Source organism: Xiphophorus hellerii, chromosome 14 (assembly GCF_003331165.1).
Source record: "Xiphophorus hellerii strain 12219 chromosome 14, Xiphophorus_hellerii-4.1, whole genome shotgun sequence".
Lineage (NCBI taxonomy): Eukaryota > Metazoa > Chordata > Actinopteri > Cyprinodontiformes > Poeciliidae > Xiphophorus > Xiphophorus hellerii.
Window position 1 is genome coordinate 1,823,663 of NC_045685.1, and position 16,352 is coordinate 1,840,014.

General features: G+C 36.8%; 1 protein-coding gene across 3 annotated transcripts; it reads left to right on the forward strand.

Moving 5' to 3' along the window:
• The first annotated feature begins 136 nt into the window (after window positions 1–136).
• Window positions 137–16,281, forward strand: LOC116732776 (macrosialin-like). Of its 3 annotated transcripts, XM_032583244.1 has the most exons (8): window positions 137–304; window positions 7,232–7,319; window positions 8,387–8,469; window positions 8,620–8,889; window positions 8,998–9,117; window positions 12,266–12,329; window positions 12,609–12,785; window positions 14,230–16,281. In XM_032583244.1, exons 1-8 carry the CDS (start codon window positions 152–154, stop codon window positions 14,367–14,369), a joined length of 1,095 nt encoding a protein of 364 aa, XP_032439135.1. In that variant the 5' UTR covers window positions 137–151; the 3' UTR covers window positions 14,370–16,281. The 3 variants fall into 3 exon arrangements, with proteins under 3 accessions (XP_032439135.1, XP_032439133.1, XP_032439134.1); XM_032583242.1 differs by having other exon boundaries at window positions 8,387–8,889; XM_032583243.1 differs by having other exon boundaries at window positions 8,387–8,889; window positions 12,615–12,785.
• Window positions 16,282–16,352: the final 71 nt, after the last annotated feature.

Genomic DNA, 16,352 nt, shown 5'->3' on the forward strand with positions numbered 1-16,352 from the left:
GGGGAATATTTATATTAGATGTAAAAACAGTACAGTAATAATATTGTAGGTTATTTAGTTTTTATAAAGTTTAATAAAATATTGTCACAGGAATGTCATGTTGTTCACCCTGCAATTCATTCTGGGTAAATGATGAGTAACGCTCTTTGAAATGGATCGGAATGTAGAAATCACAAGAGGTAATGAAGGTGAGGAGGACCAAACAGAAGAAGAGGACAGACTTGGCCATAGGAGCTGGTGTTTTGCTGCTGATTCTGCCTTCAGCTTTGTAAATGAAACAATTAATGTCAGACTGTGTAATCCGGTAAGTACTTCTATAGCTCTATGTCCTGTTCAACAGCTATGTCCTGTTCGGCAACTATTGAACAAAGTTCCGAACAAAGTTCGGTGTTGGTAGTGGTTTCACATTCAGTACAGGTGTTCTATCTCCATTAGCATTTCCGGTAGTAATAGCTGCGTTAGCGCTGCTTGTCTTTGACGTTCCTCCCAGCGTCTGTAGAGCTGTGTCCAGTTCGGCAACAGCTGTGCTGTTTAGAGCCTGGTGTGGTGGTAACAGCACACCGGACCTCCATGGGTCCGGTCAGATCTGTTAGCATTTCAAAGATCGTCCAGCTTTGCCAGTCTCAGCACGACAGCACGGCATTTATTTTCAGCGATCACCTATGATCACTTGTTTAGACCCTTTGTTAGTTTTGCTGGTGTAAATGACTAAATGTAATGACTGTAAAGTCTGTACGCTGGAGAAACGTCCAGGGTACAGATTAGGTCCTTCGGAAGTTGCGTTCCACTCCGGCTCTCGCCCTGCGCTCTCCTTTCTTTCATGCGGGAAATTATCCAGATTCGCCTCAATTTTTATTTGTTTTTAAATTACCGCCAATAGTGACACAGTGTGGCATTATCTAAAATCACACGAGTCTAATGCAATATGATAAACAACTAGTTGGGTAAAGTTAGCCGTCCTGTGTTTACTCTGTAGATTCCACTACAGAATGGAATCTGTATACCCATCGGTAAAAAAATTCCGACCTCCATGGGTGAAAAATATAACAAAAGATGTACATTTTTGAACTAATTGTGAGTTTTGGCGCATCACGAACATCTTTTTTTTTTTTTTTAGGTAATAGGAATATTGCAACATATTTAGGCCAATTAGTTCAACTAGTCCTAGATCCTTTTAACATTCACCCTACACATCCCTTGAACTTATTACACATTCTGTCCTTTTTTTTTTACAAAAACAAACTTAGAAGTAGTTGCTTAGCTAGACTAACCCATAGTACATAACTGATGAGGTAGTGAAAATGATGCATGTTTATAAAATGCAAAAATAAAACTAATGTCTTCACAGCTAGATTTATACAGAGAGTAAATCATACTCAACTGATCTTTATTTAATAATTATGTATCTTTTTGATTTTATTTGGTAACAATTATAACCCACTATTATGCTCTACTTTGTGCTGATATAGCAAATAAAATCTTAATAATAATAATAATAATAATAAAACTGTGAAAAAATGAAAAGGTCATAAATACTTGTTTAGATTCATATGTTTACTACCCATTCTGTGTTGAATTGCAGTTGTCACCAAATACATCTTGTATTAGTTAATACTCTGTACCTTCCAGTGACTCTGTTGTTATATATTCATATGTTGTTTGTTTCTGTGGTTTCTCAGTTCTCTGTTTTTTTTATTTGCTGCAGGTGTTAAAGCAGACTTCAAGGGTGTTATCTTGTATTCTCTTCATTTTTTCTCTGTTCTACTTCCATGTCCTTCTTTCCCTTTAAACTTTTTGCCCCACCTCTCTCCCTTTCTTTCTACTCTTTCTCCCTTTCTTTACCATCTCCATGTCCATTGAATTTGAAATAAACACAAGGCAATTTCTAAAAGTTACGTGCCACATTGCCGGGCAGGACAAGTTCAAATGAAAATAAAGGACATTAATACTTTTCCAGCGCATTCAAAGCAATACATAAAATATTTGAACATGCTTTACACCATGGAACATAGTCTTCTTTCTAAATATAAACAAAAACAGGGGGAAATATTCTCTTTTCATTGACCCATTTTAGAGTACTTATCCTACATGTGAACATATACACTTAGTATATATGTGTACATATAGAAGTCTTCAAGTAGTAGAATTAATATAATTGTATTGTGAGAATCAAACTTGCACTGAGAAAGGGAAAGTGTAAAATGAATCTCATGCAACCCAGATGCATGTAACCTCTCATTTTGTATTTGCTCAATCGTTGTTCTTCCCGTGGCTTCCTTTAGGGGGCTCTACTGCCTCCATTTCACCCTCCTCCATAACTCGACAAACTATTTTTGTTTCCTTCATGAACTGTGATTTTGCTCTTTTTCTGCTCCAATCTCCACTTATTCCCTCTAGTTAATCCACCATCCCTCCTCTGCGCATGTCCAAAATATCTACTCCCTTTGATTTTTGTCAGAGCCAATATCTCCTCACCACATCATTGCAAGTCTTCCATCTCAAATCAACCCTAACACTCAATCTCTTTTTTACCTCTTCTTTGCTCAGGTTGAAAGAGTCCAGGAACTTAAATCATCCACTTGCAGCACCTCTTCGTCTGCAAGAGGTGCTGCATTTTCAAAACTTCTGTCAGTAGTAATGTAGCCTGTTAAAAACCAGCTTGTGCTACACTTTGCTTTGTCAAGAGAATCTGGGCTCTCGGCTGTTGAGAAATGATTGCTTTCTGGAGGTTGGACTGTGCTGAGGTTTTAAATTTTATCGAATTGCTAATGTTTGCCCACGACGTACACTGTAGGATTTAATTAATTGACCTTACTTAAGAAAATTATGCAAAAACCTATAATCTCATCTCATCTCGTATCTGGAGTCGGGTTGTGGGGTAGCAATCTAAGTAAGGAGGGCCAGACTTCCCTCTCCCCAGGCATTTGTTCCAGCTCCTACAGGGGAATCCCAAGGCATTCCCAGGCCAGCAAAGACATCTTGACATTACAAGTTATATGAGGATAAGGTACTTGGTCCAGACTTTTCCATGGTAAATCACATTCTTAAGTTGAAGTGTTGCAGTTTTGTACAGTGTTCAATATTTCCCACTGAAGTGTAGTGAGGGGAGAAGTAGAAAATAGCATGGAAAGAAAAATAAATAAAGCTCTTTGTTGGATGCAGTATTGTTAAAGTGCATTCCAAAACAGCAAAAGCACAATTATCAAAAATTAACCCAGCACATGTAGAGTGAGTTGGTGAGACTTTTCCTCCACAAAGTTCAAGTAACTTACTAAAAGTGAGTATTGATAATAATTTGACTAAACTACTTACTATTTTCAATTAAATACAATGTTTACATCTACAGTGTATGCGCTAGCTTGATGCTAAGGAGCTTACCAGAAATATCCTGCGCTGTAACCAACCATCATCCACTGTGAGGCAGCTGTTCATGTTAATTCAATATTTTGAAGTGTGGCCAACATGGACTGAACAGATTCCTTCACTTCCTCCGCTGCCATTGCTAACAGAACAAGCAAACTACAATTCTAAAACAGCGCAGAAAATTGACGTCATTGTTCATATATTCTCCTTCTGTTCACTGATTGGCCTGGTAGAAAATCGACCAGAGACAATCTGGGTCAGGGGGAGAAAGACTAGGCTGTCCTGGAAGCAAGAACCTTTTTTTGAGTGGAATTGCACAGGAAGGCAATGGCCAGGCTAGTAAAAATGTATTAAACCATTTTTTTTGTCCTCCAACAGGTGCAGCATTAGCTTTGTCAAATACTGAGAGATTGCTAAAGTGTAATTAGACTAATATACTTTTGCAGTCTACATATCCTAAGTTTTTAAGATGAAGATTAACAAAAGCACACAAGAAAAGAAAAGAAAAATGTGTTTGACCTAGAGTTCTTAAAGCTTAACATTATTTAAGTTCCACTAATCTAAATTGATCTTAATTTCTCTACTTTGTAACTATGTGAAAACTCACATGGCTTACTAAGGCCATAAATGTACTTTATACATTTAGCATATATTTCTATTGCTCAAATCTGAAATTTCCAGAGAGGTTTCCGTGAGGTCAGATTTTACTTGCACTTCTGAAAATACCAAATAAACAAATGAAATCCATGGAGACAAAAGCCTGACTTGTTAGTGCTTGTGTTAGAGATTGCACATCTGACAGACAGGATGTTCAGCCAGTCCCAAGACTGAGCTGAGAACAGGTTTGACAGCGACAGCAGGGCAAACGTTAAACGCTGTCACAATGTGTGGTTAAGAAACCCTACTTCCTCTTTTTGTGTCACATGATGTCAGAAAATATCCTTCAAGTTTTGTCAGCTGAATGAAACCCAAATTACAGAAAAGTGCTACATATAGTCTTTTAGGGCTGATACAGATAATACTAACACTACTTCTGCTACTGTTACTGGAACAGCATTTGTTATACGGTTCAACTGTTACAGAGACACTACTGAGAGAACTGCAGCTGCTACCCAGTAGCAGTTGCTACACTGAATAACTTGCTGCTACACTGACAACCTGTAGGATTGGTACCACAATCTCAAGCAAAATCCCCTCTGAAAGCAACCACAGTCATCATCAGCATTGTACTAGTCGAACTTTACTACTTAAACATCTTGAGTTAAGGTTGAGCTGCATTACTTCAAGAAATATTCCACCATAATGAGTATTTTGTGATTTAGGTTTATAAATAGATAGTGATAGTCATAACTTGGATTATGTCTTACAGTCTTACATGTAAGCACAAAATTATTCATACCCATGATTTAGATCTAAAGTAATCTATTAATTTTCTAATGTACAGAATTAATTTGTCTTTGATGCCTAAGAATATACCATAGCAAGTTGCCTGGATAGTAATTTTTTTTTCTTTTGGTCTCATGATAGTGTTCATTTATCCTTCTGAACACAAGATATTCACGACCTATAATTAGCTATAACAACTGCATTCAACCACCCATAAGGTAATAATGTGAAAAACATCTTTCATAAATAATACTTAGCAGCATAAACTGACTTATGACCTCAAGATTTGAAGAGATGTTTAAGTAACCTCTCATTCCCTAAAACTGATCACACTCTAGTTCTGACGCAACAAAAATTCATCACAAGCATGGCGGACTGTTAACTCGAGACTTCGAACATAAAGGAGCAGAGTTTTAACACTAACACACCCTTCCTCCAGCTGAAAGTGTGTGTTGCTGCTTGATAGTTTTGAATAGCACAACAGGGCAATCATGTGAGGAGACCAGAGAAACCTTCTGGTTTATTCAGTCCACTTTCAGTTCACTGTAAGCTTCTCCTCCTGCCCTTTCTGCTCTCACTCGGTTTCGATTCTTCAATATTGCTGTCTGTTGAAGAGCTTCGGATGTTTTTGTAACTTCAGAATGAGCAGAGGAACTTCCTTTTCTGCACTGTCAAAATAAAAGCCCCTCAATATGACACATAACACCTTGCTGTAATATGTACAAACCCATTTGATAAATGAAAATATTATTGAAAAGCCCATTTATTTCAGGAACTTTAGCCCTAGGTGAAACACATTCCTAGGTGAAACATGATTTTCCACTTCCAGCTAATAAAAACATAACATTTAAAATTGCAATATTACATCAAAGCAATATGCACATTTTTACTCTTTTTTAGATATCATTATAAGAGAAACTTGATAGAGGTAGTAAAAATATGTCTTACCTTCTAGAATAACCCAGAACTTCATGGATTTTAATTATTATTATTTTTTTTTATTCATCTGCAGAACAGCTGTAAACTCAAATTGCTGAGTATCTACAATGAGAGAAACAAACGGAAAGTTGTGTAGTTTGGTATAACACTTTAAATTTTAATGAGGGCACAGGACCCTAATTTAAGTTTATTAAAACCTGAAAAATAATTTAAATTTGTATTTCTTATAGAGATTTAATCTTAAAGAGCATTATTTCCTGGTTTAAATGTGTACAATATGATATTTTAACAAGTTAAAAAAACTCTCATGCATAAGGATTTGCAATATTAAAAACTATTCTAACACGTTCTAGTAAATTTGCATAGTTCATTGTTTATTAGATGGACATTGAAGTTTGGTGATACTGGAGTGAGTCTGGCAGTTGGAGTAGAGCTATACAGTTTTTAGCTGATTCATATGATTCTCTTACTCTTTGTTGTTTTTTGGGGATAATTTACACCTGGAAAGTCTAATTTACATCAGACTTTTCTAGTCTGAAGTAAAACAGCCGAACCTGATCAAGAGGATCCAGTCTGGCAAATTTATTTGCCATCAAGTGGATTGAAAGAGGAAACATGGAGAGTGTCAGGCTCATGGCTTCACCAGCTGACTCTGCCATGCTCACTTTCCTCAATCTCTATTATTTACAGTCAGGAACGTCATGTCATGTTTTGCTCAGAATGAGGGAGGGTGACCAAAGCCAAGATTCAGTTTGTTTCATACTGAGACAGCTCTTTAATAAAGGACCTTTCATAATTTACTTAGACTCACTGGACTGCATTGTAACTAGAATAGAATTGATCTGTTTCTAACTCTAAGGAGCTAAAGATACCATTCTACATTTGAAATACTGATATGCGCTGTTTAGTATGGCTAAGTTACATATTCTAATCTACTGTTAAGTTGCTGGATTTGTTGAAAGATGGGAAAGGTGGAGTGGCTCAGAATGCTTTGTATGAGTCCATTAATTAAATTAGACTATAATGAGCTTTATAGATCTAAGGTAAGTGTATTCTTTTAAAATAAGTATCAAATTGGTGAGTTTTTACACATGTGGACAAAATTGTTGGTACCCTTTTGTAAATCAGAATGAGAATCAACTGCATTGCGAATTCAAACAAGGAATTTGATTTGAGTTTCCATCATTTGCACCGTATTCAAGGTACAGTGACAAACAGCAAACTATAACTTACAGCAAAACACTTAGTAAGTAAAGTTAAGAGCAGTGTGAGTGTGTGTGTGACTGAAAAGCCCATAAAAGTCACTGACGTAACTTGAAACTGACAAAAGAAATAAATCAAAATCTACTAAAAGGTAACCAATGAATATCTTAACTCCACCTGGAAGTTTTATTGCAATAGGCAACAAAACTATTAAACAGCTCACATTAACGGGTGTTGCTTTTATTTTGAAGCATGCTGTGTGTGCTTCCTCTGCTGTTGCACTGCCTTGACTCAGGCATGTATTTATGGAAAGAGGTGCATCACACTTTTTGCATATCAGGCTGGTGTGAAGAACAGTGAACAGTCAAGACCTGTCACCATGCAGAGAGTTACTGCGTTGATCCTTGTTGCCTGCTGTGCTCTCATAGGTAAGGAGAAACGTCTGGGTCCATTTGGCCAGAAAAGAGTAAAAATATCAAAAACAAATTTGAATAGTTAGTAGAAAGTTGGTGGAGTGGTATACAAGTGAAACCAGAATATTCTGTTACTTTATTTAATACCTGACATACTGTGTGATTCTATAGAATAGTGAGCTGGTGTTAGAGTTTCATCGCTGTATGGCAGAGTTTGATGTGTTTGCTGTAAGAACCTTTGCAGAACAGACCGCAGTGTGACTTCCTGGATTGTTTAAAACTCTGAACTCTGCAGTCTTTTGTTTAGAGTCACAACTCTGAGTCACATGACTGCTGGGAGATGAGCGATGTCTGTTTCTGCATAAATGTTTTCATTTTGCTGATGTTGTAGAAGTGAAATAAAGAGCAGCTTACAGTGGACAATTCCATTTTAATTGTCAAATAATCCATGTAAGCTCAGGCTTATGAAACATAAGTGAAGTCATCTTCTAGAAAGGAATTTACATGTTTCATGTTGGTGTGTTTTTCAGAGCTGGTTTCTATTCACTTTTCTGCTATGCTTAGAATCTTTGTCTGCCTCACAGGAAAGTGGCAACATAAACTAGAGCACTTCAGCTACCATAGATAGACTGATCTTGTGCTTTAAAAAAAACATTGTCATACATCTGCTTGTCACATAGTTAATGCATCCATTATCCTGAATAAATACAGGAAATTCTGTTGCTGATATAAACAAAACCAAAGCACATTGTTTATTCTTTTCATCTTGTTAGATCGCAATTTTTTAATCCTAAAGTCTAAAAGAAATGTGGTGTCCCTTCACTGTCTGCTGCCAACATCAGACATCGGGCAGATACTCTGTGAGAATGTAAAAGAAAACCAGCATGATAAAGTTATTTAACTGAACATAACAGACATTTATGGGCTCATGGAATAAGAAATCTGTAATAAACATGTGTGCATAGGCAATTTATGGTCAAAATAATTTCTACATTATCTATATGTTTGTCACTTCACAATTTATGCTTAAGCAAGTTAAGCTTTAGAATGAGATTAATTTTCTTATGTCTTCTTTCTTAAAGCACTGTCATTGGCCAATGACACAAATGGATCCAAACTACCTTCTACTATGAGTTCTGCAGAGGCATTTGATCAATCCAATCAATCCACAACTCTAAAACCCACAACCCATAGCACCACGACTCCAAAACCCACAACCCATAGCACCACGACTCCAAAACCCACAACCCATAGCACCACGACTCCAAAACCCACAACCCATAGCACCACGACTCCAAAACCCACAACCCATAGCACCACGACTCCAAAACCCACAACCCATAAATCCACGACTCCAAAACCCACAACCCATAAATCCACGACTCCAAAACCCACAACCCATAAATCCACGACTCCAAAACCCACAACCCATAAATCCACGACTCCAAAACCCACAACCACAACACCACCTCAACCTACTCCAGCTACCAAACTGACTGTAGGAAACTACAGTTTGACGACAGACAAAGGAGTGGTTTGCCTAATGGCTCAGATGGCGCTACAGATCAAACTTTCAACACAGACGGTTTGTTTCACCAACCATTACTAACAAAGATTGCTTAAAGTCTTCTCAACTAATTCAAGTCTTCAAAATCAAAAAAGATTTTTTTTAAATCATTTTAATCTTTCTCAGGTCAATGGAACCTTCATTATCAACCCAAACCAAACTATTGCAGCTGGTGAATGCAAGGAAACCAAAGCCAACTTGACCCTTTCCTTTAAACAGGGCTTCATCACCTTCCTCTTCAATAAGGTACTTAATATTCACTCTTTCCTTCTTATGTCTCATTAAGTCATTATACTCTGTTAAGACGTCCCTTGTCTTTTGCTCTTTAGACTCCACTTCCAGCTTTAGGATCATATTAGGACTGTTAGGGTAAAATGGAAATGTTTGTGAATCCTAGATATTGAGACTGTAGGAGTAGTGAGTGTATTTTTTAGTTGTTTTTTGTTTGTTTTTTTACCATCACCGGAAAAATGGTTGGATTTGGTTCTCAGAAAGTTGGTGGACCAGTCAGTGTTTCTGAGAGAACCAATCTTCACCACTATGCAGGTGTTTATTGTAGCTTGACTACAAAAGTTCACCTATGTAAATAATTTATGATGACAAACCAACTTTTTAACAGATTGTTTCATAGATACTCAATTTAGAGAAAAATGAATCTCTGGAATTCACTCAGTGGTTTAAATGATCCAGTTTGAATAACAGTTGGTAGGCCATTGCTCATGTGTCATTGGGAAATTAATTGCTTTAAAAGGGTTACACTGATTTCGTTCCACCACGATCAAAATAGGTTAAAATCTTTGTGCTATGTCTGTTTCCCGGATAAAGGATTATGACCTAAATGTAAGGTTTTCTTCATTCCTCCATTCTCTGTTGTGAGAAGCTTGGTTGGGTTCCAGACAAACAAGAAACAACACGAGGGATGTTACTACTGGGCGAAGTCACTGTGCTTGAGAAGAAAAACAGGTTTCTGACTGCGTTAGTGCTGGAGTTTGGTTGAAACAAACTGGAGTCAAATAAATATCAATTCAGTAAAGTAGAATTTAGTCAAGCAAATGAAATCGCGAACTCATGAAAGAAAAGATTCCAGAGGTAACAGGTCAGCTGATGAGGAAATCAACTTGACTTCTGTAAACAGGAACTATCTATTTAGCAGTTGACCTTATCCTGAGCTAACGTTGTTAAAAGGGCTACAGGTGCATTTTATGGCTTTAGTTGAGCTGATATGGTGTTAAATGGGTACTTGAAGCTCATTGTTCCACAGATAAAATATTATTTGATGAGAATACTGTTTAGGGAAAACTAAGGATTAATATGAGAGCGATGTGTAATGGTAAATTGCTTGTACTTGTATAGCGCTTTGTCAAGTCCAGAGAACCCCCAGAGCACTTCACAATACATTGAGTCATTCACACAATGATAGTGGCAAGCTAGGATAGTAGCCACAGCTGTGGCTACCTAATCTGTCAACACAGATTAGATTTTTTTTTTCCTTTCCTTTTTAGGATAACAGAATTGTTTTAAGATAACTCCTGCAGATGGATTGGTGATCATTTCCTACTTGTTCACATTGTTGTCTAATAATCCCTAAAGCAAATGTATACATATAAAGGTTTCAAATGAACAGAATAGAATAAGGGTTTGACAGAATGAACATGGTTTTGGAATATTCTGCCTTTGATTAAGATTTAATAAAGCTTTGACTAAAGATATCATGAACTAGAGCTAATCAATATTTCAGTAAGAATCATTTAAGGCAGCGAAATAGCCCTTTAGTACAGCTATACTGCTCATTTCAGTCTCCTACTAAGCGATGTCAATGAAAGTGTGGCTTCAGGAGCTAAAATGATCTCAAGACTGTTTATATTTATTTGGTAATGGATATTAATTTTATTAATCTGAATTAATAACATTCAACCCATGAATACTTTCTGGTTTTTATGCAGGAGCTTCCAACAGAAACAAAAAGGAGCTGTTGTGTTAAACCTCTGGTATAGCAGCCGATGGGAGGATACCAGAATGTTGGCCTAAACTGGGGGTGTGCAACCTGCAGCTCCACAGCCACATATGGCCTGTTAGGTCTTAATTATTTTTCATGTAACTTTCTATTAAATGTGAACAATCAGTTTAAAAAAAAGATTTATTTATTTATGTAAAATCTTTGTGATTTTCTTGATTTTAAAACCTTATAATCCCTAAAGGGGATTATAAGGTTTTTTACTATTTTTATATAGTAAAAATATAACTATCATTGTTTTATTTAAATATCTAAGCAAATGTCCTATAGTTAAAATGTTAAAAATAAGCTGTTAGTTTTGAAGGATTGTGTTGCCTTGTAGTTCTACTCAAATTTTGCTTTGCTGTACCCAAGGCAAAAACGGCTGCTCTGGTTGTAATGCTCTCTGACCCCCAGTCTAAACACACAGACAGAATGTTGTGATGACAAACCTTTCACAACACCTCGCTCTGTGGGTAAAATGTGACCACGGTTACCCGGACAACAGGCAGGTCACTCTGCAGAGCTGTTGAAAGGGAAGATTGAGTTCTGCTCTGTTCCAGACGCTGAGCAGCTTCACCAGGACCGATCTTTATCCTGGGGCGCTGGGTGAAACACAGGAGCTTAAAATCCCAGCTTCTAATATTTTTACTTTTTATCTCTGTATGAGAGAGAGAGAACAAATATAAAATTCTGTATACATTTTTGAAAAATTATGTAAAGTTGCAATCCTGAACAGTAGATGTCCTGGATTTTAGCTTAATTTAAAAAACATTTGTTTATCTATAATTAGCATCTCCAGTTAGCCTCTAAATTCTGTGTATACAAAAAAAAAAACAAGAAAAAAATTCCTGGTTCAGGACCTGGAAGGAGCACCATCCTTCTGTCTGCTGTTGTCACTGAGAAGCTTTTTAAAAACAAAGTATTCTGTTTTGTTGATCAAGTTGTTGTTTTAAAAAGTAGGTAATGATTATTAGCAATTTATATTTTAGGTTTAGAAGACTTATTTTCTGTCGCAGTACACGAGAGGGCACATTAAATCTTAATAGACAAAATGTAAAAATCCTTCCTCTGAAATTGGTCAGGTAGAAATGGATATTATTCCTCGTTGAGTGATTATTTGCTTTTGGGAATTCTTTTTATTCTGTCTGATTCTTACCTTCAGAGTTTGACCGTTGTTGAGATATGCTGGGATTCAGATCCAGCAACATCCAGAATCTGTTCTTTGCTCTATTTTCTGATCTAAGATTTACTGCCAGGCCCAGAGTCAGTAAACAGTGATGCACATGGGTAACATTCAGATCTGTGGCGTTCCTGAACATACAAACAAAATTTCTGTGAAATCTTTTGCTATAAGTGCAAATGAATAACCAGCTGTGTTATTCTCTTTTGTTTCCTCAGAATGTTTCTGATAACACCGCCTATCTTAATGCTGTGTCTTTCAGTCTGCTCTACTCCTTTCCAGGTGAGTTGAAGACACTCCAATCATGCTGATTAGACTTTGGACTTTTTGTATTTGTTCACTGCATTCTCAACAGGATTTTTAAAAAATCAGCTTTCTTCCTGGTTTGTGTTTGTCTTTGTGGCTTAATTTAGACTTTCGTTGTTATATGTCTGAGAAGCATGTGATGCCAGTAACTCTCAACCTTTTTTCAGTCCAGTGTAGTCCAACAAGTTTGCTTTAAATGTCATCTCATCATTATGTTATCTCCGATCAGCACCTGAGTGTTTCCTTGTCATGATGTTTCAGGAAATCAGAAATATAGTGCCGAGAATGACTCGGTGCACCTGTTTGCGGCAAAGATCGGACATTCGTACTCCTGCAAGGATGAATCTGTCTTCATGGGAAACGGACTGAGCCTAGAAGTCTCTAACAACCGAATGCAAGCCTTCAATGTCACTAAGAATGGGTTTGGCCGTCGTAAGTGTCACACAAAGGACACCTTTTCAAAACCCAAGCAATGAAATTTATGTGATTTACTTCCTTCAATTTGAATAAATAATACCAATTGTAAACAGTAATTTACCCGCTGATGTCTGGAAACCCTTCATCATGTTAAATAATATTTCAAAGTATGTAAAAGTGAAGCCAGGCCAGAACCGAATGGGCTTTGCTTCTTCTCTGACGGTCTCATGATTTGCAACACTTTGGTTAAAATGCTGCAGTTCAGGAAAAGCAGGTTTAACAAGTCAACCAGTCTTTAAGCCTTCTACTTGTTGTTTACATAAGTTGAACTTAACACAATGTGTGCCAGCGGGGACTGAAAGAGTGCAAGTTTTAAATAAATGTTTCTTTTTTTAAAAGGGATTTTATTGAACATTTTGAGCAGTCAGTGTCTTACCTGCGGAAAGTAACTTTGTGATTTTCTTTATTTTGGATGAACTCACATGGTAGCTGGTCGAGACCAAAACTGCTTTCTGCCAAAACATCTTCAGCCTTCAAATGCCACAGCAGCTGATATGAACAAATTATAGAAATTTTTCTCTCCAATACATTTCCTTCCATGGTTACGCTGGTCTTTTTTGTTTTTTACAGGACGTTGTTGTAAACAATCAACCAATATCCACAAACCTTTATGTCAGTATACATCTACTGCATCTGTCAGAGCAGTAGAAAACATGATTAGCATAAATCAACATTTTGAGTTTAGATGCTTCATGGTGCATTTCCACCGGACCTCTTTAGTTAGCTTTAATTAGAATCCAGATTGTTTGCCTAGAAAGTCCGGTTTATTTGGGTCAGTGGAAATGTGTGATCAAACTCTGATGTGGACCAGAAATGTAAAGTCTGGTCCACATAGAAATAGTTGAACGCTAAGTGGACCGGAAACCGCTCCAAACACAGGAAGCAAACTGTACCAAAGAGCATTCTGGGTAAAAACAACCAAACAGACACGCAAGCCTAGTGCTAGCGAGAGAAGTAGCTTGTGGTCTTTTGTTAAAGAGAAAAGAGAAATCCCACAAACTAAAAATTCTGCCACTACTCCATTTTTGATGGCATTTTGTGAAGAAGGAAGTTGCGTTCAGGATCTTCTTCAGAGGTATTCGTGTCGCTTCCCTCAGTGGTTCTTGGCATAATGCCACCACAGGGAGGAGGTGAACAGGTTGGCTGAGTGTTGTCTGATCTTGGTAAGATAGTGACTGCTCTTAGCCTCTCCACAGAGCTTGTTTTTATTAGCAACTGGGTTGCCACAAAATCTTCTGACTGCATGTTAAGTTTAGAAAGATCTTACATGTTAATATTCACCCACACATTGAACCATAGTTTAAATGGGACAATCAGATGTTAAGTTGGGTTTTTGATGTTAGTGTTAAAGCACTTCTATGAAATCACTGAGTTTTTGTGCTTTTTGTGTGTCACCCAGCTGACCTCTGCCCAGCGGACCAGCCTGACTACAGCGTTGCCATCGCAGTGGGAGTGACTCTGCTGGTGCTCATTGTCATTGTGCTGATAGTGTACCTGCTGGGCCGCAGAAAGAGGACAGCTGGCTACCAGTCGCTCTGAGGACTGACAGGCCACAGGTCTAAAACAAGTGACCTTCTGAATGAGGGATTGTGGGTAAAGAGGCACTTCCACTGAGCCACTTTCCATCACATTTTACTAAGCCTATTTGTTGCTGTTTTTCTGATGTATTACTATTGATAACATTTGAACCAGAGATATACAATACAACCTTAAACACACAGCTCAAAAATAACACACAGTTAACTATAGACTCTTTAATGTATCCATATAGATAACTTTAATACGTTTTTACATACAACCACACAAAGTTACACAAGTTTGAGCCCAAATTTCATCAAATTGAAAATGTACAACTTTATGGGACACTAAATTCTCTTTTAACTGACACTGTCATAAAAACTGACTGAGAAGTCAAAGTAAAAGACTCCATTATCATTCTTGTTTTGCTAAAAAACAGATCAATAAGGGATTCATTACATTCTTGGATGTAACATTAACACTCTTTTTCGCTGTCCTTAGCATTATACCTTTAATGTTCAGTGGAACTTATTAGACTTTAAGCCAAAATTTACAACCAGGTTTAGTGAGCATATTCCTGATTAACTGTCTCCTTATATCTGTTGATTTTTTTAAAAGGTAACTTCTTGTTTGTAATCATCGGGCATACAGAACATAAGTGGGTTGATTTACACTTGTGAAATTAATAACTAACATAAAAGGGAAAACTGAAAGGGATTATTTTGACGTTAATTGCACTGATTGCTCTTCATTTGTCTTCCATTTAGTACATGTTATACTGTCCTTTCATTTAAATGTTGTGACTAATCTTAAAGAGCATACCCGGCTGTATAACCTTATCTTTCTTTTAAAATTGTTACTTGTAATGTCAAAAAAAAGAGTTTTTAGGATGAATTGAAGTTAGTGAATGAGACTGCACTCACCATTTTACAAGTAGTAAATGCTTTCCTGCTAATATCTGGTGCTGCTCCCTCCTCCACACCCGGGCCAAAGCAGAGCAGGAAGTGTTGGACTGTTGAAGCCTGAGCCAGTCTGAATCCAATCAAACAAACGCTTCCATGCAGTCAGACATGTCATTTTATAAACTTCACATCCATTTTTTTATACCAAGAGTAAGTGTTTAATTTGTATATGATTTTTATTTGGTTGTGTGTTTACCCCAGAATGCCAATTATTGCATATTTGATCTAGGTTTTTGTTCAATTTGTTTTTTGCTTTAGAAACAGTTACATTTTGCTCTGATGAAAGTTTTTCATATATACACATCCTGTTTTGCTCCAAATTATTGATCACAACAGAAAATATTACACAGCAGAAAATGTATTCCTAATATGCTGACGTGAGGAAGCATATTAGGAATATTATCTCCGTCAGCTGATGTATCATTGGCTTTCTACTGTTGTTGCATCAAATGAAGAAGATTCTAAGTGCAATTGTAAAAATTTACCAACAAACTCTGAAGGGAATTTCTTCCAAGGGACCATTCCAATTATCATTCATTTAAAAAGGGAATAATCAAACAAATAAAAAAAATCATCTGAATAAAAAGCATTTATAATTTTGAATCAAATGCTTTCTGATTTTTTCTTGTGGGATTCAAGAAAGTCCCTTGGTGGTGTTTTATTTTAAGCCATGTTATATTCTCAACTTCACTGAGAATATTTGAATTGTTACATAAAATAGAAATCTTGCATGCTGTGGTTTGGGAAAATGTACGTTCTTCTTGTAAACATCTTGATATTGTATTGTTAATGTCCTCCAGATCCTGAAGTTGATGCACTGTGATGCAGTTATGTGTACAGATCCCCACTGGATTTACAGTATAATGTCATCAAAACAGTGACATGTTTGGATTGATTGTGTATTTGATGCATATGAACTGTATTATCAGTTGCTGCCTTCCTTTGAAAAATAAAAACAAATATTGAAGGACCCTGAGAGGAATGGGACAAACTGAGGAGCTTAAATACTGAGGGAGAGGTGGAAGTGACAATGAAACCAAAG

Excerpts from the sequence above, each read along its gene's own strand:
- LOC116732776 (XM_032583242.1), top strand. The coding sequence starts at position 152 with ATGGATCGGAATGTAGAAATCACAAGAGGTAATGAAGGTGAGGAGGAC. Across the intron at positions 8,890-8,997 it reads TCAAACTTTCAACACAGACG|GTCAATGGAACCTTCATTAT; the intron begins GTTTGTTTCACC and ends AATCTTTCTCAG. Across the intron at positions 12,786-14,229 it reads TAAGAATGGGTTTGGCCGTC|CTGACCTCTGCCCAGCGGAC; the intron begins GTAAGTGTCACA and ends TGTGTCACCCAG.